This window comes from Ammospiza caudacuta, chromosome 1 (genome assembly GCF_027887145.1).
Source record: "Ammospiza caudacuta isolate bAmmCau1 chromosome 1, bAmmCau1.pri, whole genome shotgun sequence".
In the NCBI taxonomy this organism is placed as follows: Eukaryota; Metazoa; Chordata; class Aves; order Passeriformes; family Passerellidae; genus Ammospiza; species Ammospiza caudacuta.
The window spans coordinates 88149362-88161567 of NC_080593.1; the positions used below are offsets into that span (position 1 = coordinate 88149362).

General features: G+C 40.6%; 1 protein-coding gene across 5 annotated transcripts in view; it reads left to right on the forward strand.

The window, feature by feature from the left end:
• The first annotated feature begins 270 nt into the window (after positions 1 to 270).
• The window catches only part of RPRD1A (regulation of nuclear pre-mRNA domain containing 1A), a 43576-nt gene continuing 31640 nt past the window's right edge, over positions 271 to 12206 (forward strand). For all 5 annotated transcript variants that reach the window (XR_009274952.1, XM_058808978.1, XM_058808992.1 and 2 more), the window contains exons 1-6: positions 271 to 473; positions 9826 to 9955; positions 10623 to 10729; positions 10812 to 10906; positions 11804 to 11930; positions 12029 to 12204. Coding sequence is in view for 4 of the 5 variants with exons in the window: in XM_058808978.1 (XP_058664961.1) it covers positions 323 to 473; positions 9826 to 9955; positions 10623 to 10729; positions 10812 to 10906; positions 11804 to 11930; positions 12029 to 12204 (786 nt within the window). In the remaining variant the exon portion in view is untranslated. The remainder of the gene's footprint in view (positions 474 to 9825; positions 9956 to 10622; positions 10730 to 10811; positions 10907 to 11803; positions 11931 to 12028; positions 12205 to 12206) is intronic.

The window sequence follows — 12206 nt, forward strand, 5'->3', positions numbered from 1 at the left end:
TTACATTTGCGTTTTTGTGTTATTTTCCAGGGCAGGACGCTGACGGACTGACCCCACCCCTGAGAGATCCCGTTCCCGCGCGACCCCGCCCCAGCGCGAGCTCGCGCCCGGCCGGAAGTGAGGGCAGGCGAGGAGGGGGCGGGGCCGCGCGGCTCCCCACGGGCCTCGGCCGCCGCCATTTTGTTGGCGCCGGGCGCTGCCGCCGGGGCGGGAGGAGCTGGGAATCGCCCATCGGCTCCTCCCTCGTCGGGGCCGAGAGGCGGGGACTGAGCGCGGCCCGGCCGGGACGGGACGGAGCGGCGGGGCCCAACGCGGTGCAGCGATGTCGGCGTTCTCGGAGGCGGCGCTGGAGCGGAAGCTGTCGGAGCTGAGCAACTCGCAGCAGAGCGTGCAGACGCTGAGCCTGTGGCTCATCCACCACCGCAAGCACTCGGCGCTCATCGTCAGCGTGTGGGAGCGGGAGCTGCGCAAAGGTGAGCGGGGGGCCGGGCAGGGCCCGCCGGGGGCGCCCCGGGGCGGCGGGGCCGGGCGGGACTGGAGGCGGCGGCCCCGCTCCGAGTGCGGGCGCAGGGAGGGAGGGTCCGGCGGGGCTGCGCGGCCTGCGGGGCCGGGGAGAGAGCGAGGGCAGGCCTGAGCGCCGGGGGAGAGAGAGCGGAACTGTTGGCCAGCGTTAAACGTCGGGTCTCCTCTTCTCCGGGACCGTGGGCTGCCAGGTGCTGCTTCTCCCTTTTTTTCCTTCCGCTTCACTCGCTCCTTTCTTTTCCTTCCCATTTTCCCGTCACTCCATAAAGAGGTGTCTCTGAGGACGCTGCCCCTTGTGTATTATCTCCCGTTTTTTAGGGAGAAAGGCAAGTGGGGAACCGGAAGGAATCCGGCGAGCCAGGGTTTTAGGGCTTTTTGTTGTTAATTACAGCTCTTTCAAGACGGAGCCTTTTTGCGTATTATTTGTCATCGTCTGTTGTGATGGTTAGCTGTAATACTATTTGAATTCCATATCTACTCAGGTTTCCTTTCCAGAAACTGTTCTTGAAGGCCAGATGAGGATGGGAATACACTGAGGGAAAAGCAGTGTAGTGCATCCAGAGTGGTTTTTACTTCCTGGTTTTGCCAGATGGTTAATAAAAATGTTAACATAATAAAAACGTGAGTTTATTTAGGTGTGATCAGCGTGCAGACTTAAATGCTAATGTGGCTTTCCATTTAACAGGAAAGAACTTGCAGCTATAGACTGTGGTTCAGGGAGTGAAAGGGAGAAATGGCATATGAGGGTTTATTTGACCTGACTGGATAATAGCTTAAGTTGGTGCATTTAAGAAAAAGAAGACTCACTTACTGGAACTCTGCTTCAATCTACAAAATGATGCTGTTTTACAGTAGCTTCCTTTGGAGCCTCAATAATATGTGGATCTTCAATGGGAAAAATAAGAAGTCTCAATCTTTTAGACCAAGCAGAAAAACAGTACTAAGCCATTTCAGGATTTATGAAAGAGGAAGGAAACACTGAGTTTCGTGTAATATGGCTACTGTGGTTTTATTAAAATATCTTTTTCTGATTAAAATATCTTTTTCTGGGATTTGTTGTCTTTTGAACTTTGAGGCATGAGTTAAATTCTTATTTGTATTGACTGAAGGAAGACTGACTTGGTGACATTATTCCATCTTAGGACATAAACACATTTTCATTGTGTTAGTTGCAGGCTTGCTTTTTTTTGTTCCAGGAGCAAATGAATGGATCTCCCACCTGTGTCTGAAACATTTCACATTTCTGGGCCTTCTAATCAAGCAACATGAGTGTTTAGGGTTTTGAATGATACCAGGAAAGTATCTTAAACTAATTTAAAGAGACACAGGGTTTTGGTTGCTCATCTTAATTATCATGCACAATATTAGTTCATAGTAATCTGTGATATTAATAGGCAGTCCTTAACTTTAACTTTCCTCTTGTGCTGGTTGACTAACTGGAGAAATGAAATCTTTGAAACCCAGGCATTGAGAGGCAAGGACAACAACCTTCTTTTGAGCTTTAGGTGAGAATAGCTGCCATCATTGGGTTTGTTTTGCTTATTGAAGTTGTTGTCCTGCTTTTGCTGCTTCAAAGTAAGATTTTGGTGTGACCTCTCTTCAGATGCCAACCTTCAAGGGTCTGTGGAAGGCATATGTGAAACTCTGCCTGTGCTAGGAGTGGCTTACTTGCTTTCAGGGTCCTGACCCTTCTGGGCTTTTAGGCCTATGTGAAGTGTTTAATTTTGGAAGATAGGAGGCTTCGTTTAAAGCTGCCATAGTTAATATGCACAGGATGTATTTTAGTTTCCTATCTCTTAGAATATCTGAGCTTCATAAATGCTAGCTTGCATTTACCTGATACTAACTTCTGGCTAATTGCTGCACAGATTTGTAAGATGGTGTCTAATCCCCAAAGGTGGAAGTAGTCATCTCAGCAGGCAGCATGGGAAGGATGAGAGGAAAACAACTGTCCTGTGCTGAAGCGAGTGCATAAAACACCATAAAGTAGGATATTGGCAATGAGGCCATAACTAGAGTAAGTTTAAGGCTCCTGACTTGCCTGTCATTCAAACCATAGAAACAGGATTTCTCTTCTACCTGAGAGGAAAATTACCTGTATTTGGGGAATATGGATATGAAAGTTATTGACGTTGTCAGCTGTTATTGCTAGCCAGTAGTATCCTGGAACCTTGAACCTTGCATTTCTAGATTTTGTTTCCTTTCATCGTATCCCTTTTTTATTGTCGCACCCCTCTCCAGACCTTCCTTCCAGCCTACTGCTTTTCAGGAACATTGTATAACTAGTTGTGTTGACCACAGTACAATGACATTATGTTTTTTTCTGGATGCTTTCTTTCAGTTTTGGTAAAAGATCATTTGCGTCAAGAGCCTTTCTGAGCATGTCTCTAGCTATTCATCAAGACAAGTCCTAAGATCAGAGCTCTTTCTTTCCTAAATGTTTGGTTTTGATTCTTTTATATTTAAAGTAATCTTTTTCTTTATGCCACATTGGACTAGAGGCGAAAAGATAGCTTTTCAAATCTGCATATAATTTAGATAGCATAAAATGTTAGTGCCTTTCTGTTTACTTGGATTAATTGGCAGTGGTCAGGTCCCATATTCTGGCATCCCTAAGGATCATCAATATGCCTTCATGTACAGGTTTTCTTGAAAAGCGTGTACTGAGGGAAATGATCCTGCTTCAGCTAGATTTCAGAGGTATGAAATGTAGTTCTCAAAGTTAAATAGTTAATTACTTGGGAGTCATAAGCTTATTCAGTATTTAAGTAGTACTAATTAATTAACTTGTGATTACCTCAGTCATTTTAAAGAGGCAACTGGTGGGCCCATTTAACCCTGTGTAGTTTTGTGTATCCATAAAGGGAATGACTTACAGGGTTTCTTTTTAAACTGAGTAGTGGCATAACATACAAATTTGTTGTGTAAGCCTGCAGTCACTGAAGGGCTGCTGGGAAACCCCTTAGGAAGAAACACCTTTGAATAGGCTCTTCTGAGATGCAGTCTCTTGAGAATTATTTTTTGTTGTTTGCAAGTCAGGTTTGTTCTCTTGCATACATCTCTTGCTCCCTGGTTTCAGGAGGCTCTGCAACTGTAGAGGTTTGCTACATGTTAGTTCATTTTTTGAAATGAAAAATTTCAATTCTGTAATTCAAAGTATCTGCCTTCAAGGGTGAACAGTAGCTGCCTGTTCAGTAGGCTCAATGTACAGTTTGCTGTACTTGGTTAAAAGGTGTTCCTTTTCAAAATTGCTAAAGGTTTGTAATATGGGACTTGTTATTTTGAGTTCCAATTAGTTGTCCATAAGAATCTTTTCCTGTCATCTTATTTTCTGTTAGCTTTTCCAGGTTCAGCTCTGTCACTTGTTAAGTATTTATTTCATAGTGATATTTTAGTAATATTTAGAATATTCCGAGTTGGAAGGGACCCACGGGGATCTTCATGTCCAAGTCTTGGTTCTTAGCAGGACATTGTTACATTGTATCTTTAAACCTAATTTCAGATTCAAGTATCTCTTTCTTCAGGGCCCACACGGCATCTCAATGATCAGTCAGTAACAGAAACTGATGGTGATCATCCCCATCCTCCTTTATCATCGCTTGACCTCTTGTTTAGGCTGTCATCTGTCACCCCACGCGTGTCACGCTGATCACTCTCTTCCCTGCACAGCTCATCTAGGTCAGTGGAGCCGTTGTGTAGAGCCTTAGGAGAGCCACAGTTGTGTAGGTGCATCTGGGCTGCTGCAGGGAGATGTATTTGTAGTGCTTCACTCTGCCAGCTCACCTGCTGTTCCAGTTTATTATGTTTTTTCTTTGTTTGTTTTTTCCTGGTGTTGAAGTCTTTCAGGGGTATAAGAAGCTACATCTTTTTTGCTTATTTATGGTTTGTCTACAGCTTCTGCCACTGGACATGTGCTACTGCTTGGTCCTCATCCAGTATAGCTGTTGCATTGATGAAATATGTTTTTCTGAAGCTACTGGCTGTTGTGGCCGCTGCTGAAATGTGGAAGATAGAGGATTTTAGTAAGTAAATTGAGAAGGCCTAGCAACACTTACAGCAGATTTGAAAGTTGTACTACATCTGAACTACTCTAATACTTAGCTGTTTTGGAGCACCATTACAGCCAAAAGTGGTTGTGATATATTGCCCTGGAGATGGGAAGTGGATCACAGGAAACAAGTTCCTGCTTTAAAGCAATTATTTTCTGTGCCGTGTAGTGTAGTTTTTTCTGCCAGGAGAAGGAATCTTTCTTTTCTGGTGATTGTAAGGTGGTGGTATAGTCTTTTCTGGTGATTTTACTTAGTGGTGGTATAATCCAATGTGAGAGAATAAATAATTTTGGTTTCTTTTATTTAAAAGAAGCCAAGCTATGGGTTCTGGATTTCACTGATTATGCCCACATCAATCTTCTCATCCATGCCAAAATGTTTGGAGAGCAACAAACAGGGAAAACTTCAGATGGATGGGTGTTATTGAGTCTAGTTAGGGAAACTTATTTGCTGTGTACATGATTTACAAAATGATCCGCAGTTAGGAGCAGCAGAGTGGCAATGTAAGAGCCTTTTATTTAAAACAATTATATTTGGGTTGTGTGGTATCAAACCTGCATGTCTTTTACCATTCTGGTTCTGAATACTTAAGTGTAGGATTTTTTTACTATCCTGAAGCTGTTGTTGCAGTTGATTCGTATCCATTTTGGCATTTTACCAGCCAGGTAAGGCAATGAAAGGAGTTGGTTTGTTTCATATGTTCAGGTAGTTCCCACTAAGTGCAATGGGAAGCTTCTGCAGTGTAATTATGTTGGAATGGTTTCCTTGGTCTGTGACCAGCTGTCTGGCATTCCTGTGGTAATTTGAAGCTAGTGGCCTTAATCCCAGCTGTGGCTGTGTGTTGTGTTCCCTTTGTTACTAGTCTCCAAACCCAGTCAAAATACTTGGACCCTCAAACCTTGAACACATTCAATGGGCAATCCCATTTCCCTCTTTGAAGAGAAAACATGGCAATTATCAAACCTTGGTAAAATTCACCAGGTGACTGCACAAGGTGGAATGCTTAGTTTAACCTTTTCTTAGTAGAAGGTTAATGAGTTTTAAGGTTAAGGGCTTGTTGTACAACGTGCCTTTTGTGGATTACGTTGTCTCTAAACTGTCTTTTCAAGTGGCAGCCTCTCAAGTGGCTTTTTAGAATCATATTACCAAAGATGCTCTGCTTAATCAGCTTTCATAAAAACCCAGGTTAGCTCTCCACAGTGTGAAGGATCGGTGAGCTTGCACTCAAGTTTCAGTGCTGCTTGACTTAACAATATTTGCTCTTGTAATAAAAAGCTTGTCAGGTATTTACAGAGATGTCGGGAGCTCCTCTTGCAAAGGTGTGAAGCATGCTGTGAGAAAGTGTCCCAGAGATTTTGGGAGGAGTGGTGGCACTCATAAACTCTCATGCATGTGTATAGACTAAAGTAATTCAAAAGCAATTTAGCAAAGTCTTTATTTGAATCCATAGTAGAGAACTTAAGTATGCTAATGAAATGTTTAGGGCTGATAACTTTTGTGAGATTTTACCATTTTTAACAATAACATGCTTATTGTTTCAAACCTTTTTGTTAGGTGGTATTTTCCTTCAAGGTCAGTTGACACAGCAGAGCTGGCCTGCAGAAAGCCACAGCCTGATTTAACATTTTCAGATGCTCAGTCAGGCTGTACATTTTGTAGTGGGATATAAGTGAAATCTCTTATGCTTGTGTGCTTTTCTGTAGTTTCTTCTAGTATATCTACAACAGCAAATATGTCTTGGCTCTAAGCGTAAAACAGCATGAAACTAATGGGCATGTTTCTAGCTGTCTTCATGGGAGGACAATTTCAAATGCAGGAGGTAAACCTGGAGAAGACAGGTGATTGTGCTGACTTTGATTGCCAGGGCTAACCTCAGTGAAAGTGGCTGATTTATTGCCTTTCAGGGTAAAATGCTGGTTACTTGCGCTAAAGTGGTGGCTTGTCAGTGTCAGGAGTTCTCTAAGTCTTATGGATTAAAGCAGATAATGTCAGGCATCAATTCTGAGCTGCCAGAGAACCAGGCATACCTAATGGGCTAAGAAAAATGCATTACTGAGAAGAATGGATTGCCAAAAACTAAGGCTTGATAACGTTGTTTCCACTGCAGATATCTCAGTATGCTAATTGTTGGTGAAATACCATTATTTTCTGAAGAATATTCATTGGCATTTAAACATGTCAGATGCATTTTTGGTACAGACATAGTTTCATTTGCAAGGTGCCAATCCCGTGTAGTCTCATTGAAGATGCTTTGAGAGTAATATGCATAATATGGCTCTTACATCAACCAGCACTGTTGACACATTAAAATGCTTCAGAATCCAGTGCTTCAGGGAGCTACTTTGGTGGCTAAATGGTGAGTTTGGCTGCAACAAGCAGAGGAGTTAGGTGAACACTACACAGAGCTTCTGAAAAGATGACTCAATCCAACACGAATGATTTCTTGGCAGTTTTGTGTTTGCAGAGGGTACAGTTGGTACCGAGATGGCTATTTGTAACACTGTACATTCTGGCAGTTGTGCCTTTCAGATCCTTCTTTAACCTAGGTTCTTACAGGTTTTCTCTCTTCATTTTCTTCTGGCAGTAAGAATGCTTTTGCTGTTAGCCTTGCCATGTGTTGAGGACCTTCAAAAATTGTCCGTTTGATCCATTTTGGTGTTCTGAGGTTTATCAATGCCCCAGGCTGGAAAATGAGTTTCACTGCTACTGAAGAGAGATGTTCTAACATAGTTCTTTCTCCAAAACAGATCTGTTTGATCCTGAATTTAATTTGTGTTTCAGACATCACCAGTCAATTTATAGTCATGCTAGAGATAGAATGTTTTCGGTTCAGGTTGCCAGAGTTTACCTTCAGTCTCATGTGTAAGCCAGAGTGCCAGTAGACCAGAATGTAAGTCTTGAAAATTTGTGAAGGGAGAGGGAGCACTTCTCAATACTATGCATAATTTTTACCTTTGGAATTTTGTGCAGTACATTCTTACAGCAAGAAGAATTAAATTTTACTTCACAATTTTCCTTGTGAATAATAAGGGTATTGTCTTTGGAGAATAATAAGGGTAGAATAGTGAAATTTTCAACCAAAGGCACAGATAGCTTAATAGTGGGTCTAGGGTTTTTGTTCATTCTGCACAGCTTTGTTTATGTTGAATTGTAGTAGGAAGCTGAAAAGGAATAATTGGGGGAATAAGCCTGAAAATGACTTTCTGTGGTTTAGGATGCTTTTACCAAATATGATACATCAGTCTTTTACTGCAGTGAATAGATAGTGTCCAGGCTTTGTGAGAGTCAGCATTACCTGACTTCATGTCACTGTGTATCCATCTGGTGTCTTTGCCAGCCCAGTTGATTTGACTGTTTTTTGGAAAGAAGAAAGTTAGGATATCTCACAAATGGGTTACATCACTGAGGATTTAAAAGTGATGGGGTTTTTTTCTGGTGAAATGAATGGATAAGGACCTACCCTGCATGAAGTTCCAGAGGATATAGGATATAGGATGATCTGCTTCATTAGATTTTGAATCCTAATTCTGGGCTTATTTAAGAATTGAGAGAAGAAGCAAGGCCATCTTTGATAAACTTTAGTTACTTTTTGATTATGCCTATGAGAAAACGTGTGTTTTCTGACATTCTCTCTCTGAGTAATTCAAAACTTGCTAGGTGTCAGAGCTCTTATGTGAAACATAGGAGATGTGTTGTTTTATCATCAGTCAGGTTTTAATGTAGAAATTGAGCAGCACAACTTTATAAAACCTACATTATAGATTAGCCAGATTTTGACGGAAATAGATAAATTTCCTGTCTGCTTGCATGTGGTGACTTCACTGTTTGGAGCAGACTCTATTGAGTCCACCTTGTGTCCAGCACTTCCAAGCTTTTTTTTTTTTATTTTGTTTCCTACTCTTCAGTGTACCTTGACTGTAAGCAAAGTGCATTTTTACATTTAACAGATGGTTTTTTCCCCAGTCAATCCAGAACTCCCAACTTGTTAGATATATCTGTTCAGAGACTGGAAAGAATTCTGTACTTCAAGGAGCAGTTCTTCAGAGGAGTCTTTCTGTAGTGCAAAATTTATTCTCGAAAGCATTTCCCTAGAGTGAAAGCATATTAACATTGAATTTTCTCTTTATATGTGAGGGTGGTGTTCTGCATTTTTGAGAGGACAGACTAGAAAGTAACAAAATCAAATCATATTTTCTTGCATAAATTATAAGAAATCCTGGATTGTCGTTACCACGGTGCTGCTTTCCTTGACAGAGCAGAAAAAACTTGTCTTTCAAGAGAAACCTCTTTTTAAAGTCAGAGTGTACATATTGAGATTATGTGGTGGTAATGGTATTCTGGTGTTAACCAAAAGTAGAAATGTTACAGTAAGAGTTTCAGCTCCAATAAACTTGAAGAATAATGAAAATTAGATGAAGTATAAATGAAAATACCCAGGTAGGAGCACTTAGAAAACATGGAATAGATTTTGAGAAGCAGCTTGTAAATTGGAAGCTTGTAGTCTACTGCACATTAAGAGAGGTGGGTTAAGATGTTTAAGGGGCTGAGGGAAGAGATACACCACAGGAGCTTCAAGGGTTTTTGAAAACCCTTTTGTGCTATTACAGCTGCTGGCACATGAGTGTTTTAACAATTCAGAGGTGGGGAAGGGGAGTATCAGAGTGATAGAGGGACATTGACGAGGGGATTGACTGTTCAGTTTGCTTAAATGTGAGAATGAGCAGTGGTTGTGTAAGACTGAGTGAAATTCAGACTGAAAGGGAAGAGGTTCTTCACATGAATGATTGTGGATCTCTGAAGTGCCTCATCAGAAGATTTCATGAGTGTAAGAAATTTAAGCAGGCTTAGAAGAAAGCTGAAGTACTTGGAAGAAATGCATGAAGGCTGCCAAACAAGAATCATTAAAGGCTCAGGAAAACACCTGAAAATAGTTTGGGGATGAAGAACTTTGGAATATCTTGGGATTTTTTCTGGTTTTTGAGATAGCACTAAATGGAGATTGTGTCATACTATGAAGGAAGAAGAACTTGAACAAAGAGAGCAGAAGGGAGAGAAGACCCAATGAGTGACTAAAGTCTTTCACATGAAAATACTGAAAATGTGAAATGGTGTAAGCAGTAATGAAAATGGGAAAAAAACATCTGATTTCACGATGTGGGGGAGTGGGTGTTTGTATTCAATATAAGCCTGGATATGTAGGTATTAGTTGAAGGAAATAAAATTTCTAATTATTTTTAATTTTTCTTTTTATTAGCAAAACCAAATAGGAAGCTGACATTCCTGTACTTGGCCAATGATGTCATACAGAACAGCAAAAGGAAAGGACCAGAATTTACGAAAGACTTTGCTCCTGTAATAGTGGAGGCTTTTAAGCATGTTTCAAGGTACAGTAAACTTGTATGTGCAGTGTCCCTCACACTGCATTTGAGAAGTGGTCAGTTGATGTCTTCTGGCCCATCTAGTCTTCATGTGCTATTTCTGTACTTGAAATCTTAGTTTCATTTATTCACTGTTCTTTTGATCTTAGATAGTCTTACTACAGCTTGATGAAGTTTGATAGTAAATTCATCAGCATTCAGTTCCTTTTTGCCTTGGAAGACAGCCTTTCAAGAAGGAAGCAACTGAAACTTGCTTACTGTCTGTGTTTATGTGCTACAACAGTTTGGCATTTTACTGGGTGTTGCATGATTTGCTTTTTCCCCAGCAGCCTCTAATGTCATTGCATGAGGAAGCTAGAGTCCTGATGCAGGATTATCTTCACAATGATACACAGCTGTTGAAGCAACATAAACCTGTTTGTAGTGTTTGCAGATTTATGGGTTGAAAAACCAAAAGAGTTTGATATAGGCCCTTTTTTTTTCAGGTGCTTGCTAGAGCACATTAAACTGGTCTTTGCTTTCTTTAAAATGGGGATTTGTTATTTTCTGAGGTTATTTGACTTCTGATGGTTGGATATTGCTAAGATCTGTGAAGGTCTTTCTGTGAAAAATAATCATAAAGCAGTGCTATACTTCTAACTAGTGCTGATATTTGCTTTTTTCCTTCTAACAGTGAGTCTGATGAGAGTTGTAAGAAACACCTTGGCCGAGTGCTGTCTATCTGGGAAGAAAGGTCTGTTTATGAAAATGATGTATTAGAACAACTTAGGCAAGCTTTGTGTAAGTATTTTGTGAGTGTATGAAGGTTCTGTCTCCTGTTTCAAATAGTACTTCTTTGACTACTGTGTTTGTTTTCATTTAGATGGAGACAGAAAGGTGAGGAAGCGCACATATGAACAGATCAAAGTTGATGAAAATAACTGTTCACCTCGAAGTTCTCCCACTGATCCTCCTCAGGTAACAGAATGTTTATTAAATTCTCTACTTCCATATGGTTTTATATAGAATTTTTTGGTTTCTATTTTTTTTTTAATGGTCTCTTTTTCAGTGAGGAACTGTTTCTGGGCAAGGGTGGCTACACCTCAAACTTTTAATAGTTTTTTAGGGGGGCATGCTGTAACTTTGTGTTTGACAGTAAACTCAGATGTATGAGCTCTATGTCCAGCTTGTTCATGTCAGTATTTCAGCAGTTTGTACAATGTATTGAGTTCTCTTTCAGTTTTTAGGGTAGTAGTAACACATGTATTAGAGTGTAAGATTGTTACGATTTATCAATAAAATATTTCCCTAAGTTTCACTCACAATGGCTGTGAGGAGTTCTTGTTTTACCTTGCACTGTTACAGCTCTTCTAATTCTTGTGGGGTTTTGTTGCAGTATTGCCCTATCTCAAAAGGATTTTTGTTATAGCAAAGAACGACTGTGCTCAAGTCATCACAATTTAGTATGTTTCTCTGTAGCAGATAGCTGGGCTTCTGTGAGCATCAGCCCTACTTCCAGAAGAAGTGCACTGATACAGTCTTTTGCAGTAGTGAAGCAAAGCAACAAGAAAAGTAATTTTTAAAAATGTGTAATAAAATGAAAGGTACTGTAAAATAATCACTACTGTCAAGAAGAAAAGATTTATAAGTATTCCTATACAAAGAATTTAAATGAAAAAGCTCTTGTAGAAAGGTGACCTTTAAAACTAGCAATGATGTGCTGAGACTAAAGGTTTTGTTTTGTTCGACTCTAAAGGTGATACTATAAATGCTGCTAAAATTATCATCAAATCAAGAAGCTTGTTGTAAATACTTCTGTTTTGTTGTAGGATCTGTTTATTTAAACTAGTTCTCAATCTTGCATGCTTTTTTCAGACCACAGATCTCATTAGAGCATTACAAGAACTAGAAAATGCTGCCTCTGGGGATGCAGCAGTTCACCAGAGAATAGCTTCCTTGCCTATAGAGGTCCAGGATGTGTCCCTGTTAGACAGAATAACAGGTGAGGGTTGGGAGCCTGGTAACCAAAATGCTCTTCTAAGAACGTAATGGTGCATAATGGAATCACACTTTACCTGTTTTTCTCTGCTTGCTTTTTAGATAAGGAATCTGGAGAGCAACTTTCCAAAATGGTAGATGATGCATGTATGTTGCTGGCGGATTACAATGGCAGGTTGGCAGCTGAAATAGATGATAGAAAGCAGCTAACTCGAATGTTATCAGACTTTCTCCGATGTCAAAAAGAGTTCCTTGCAGAGAAAGAACATAAGCTGGAAGT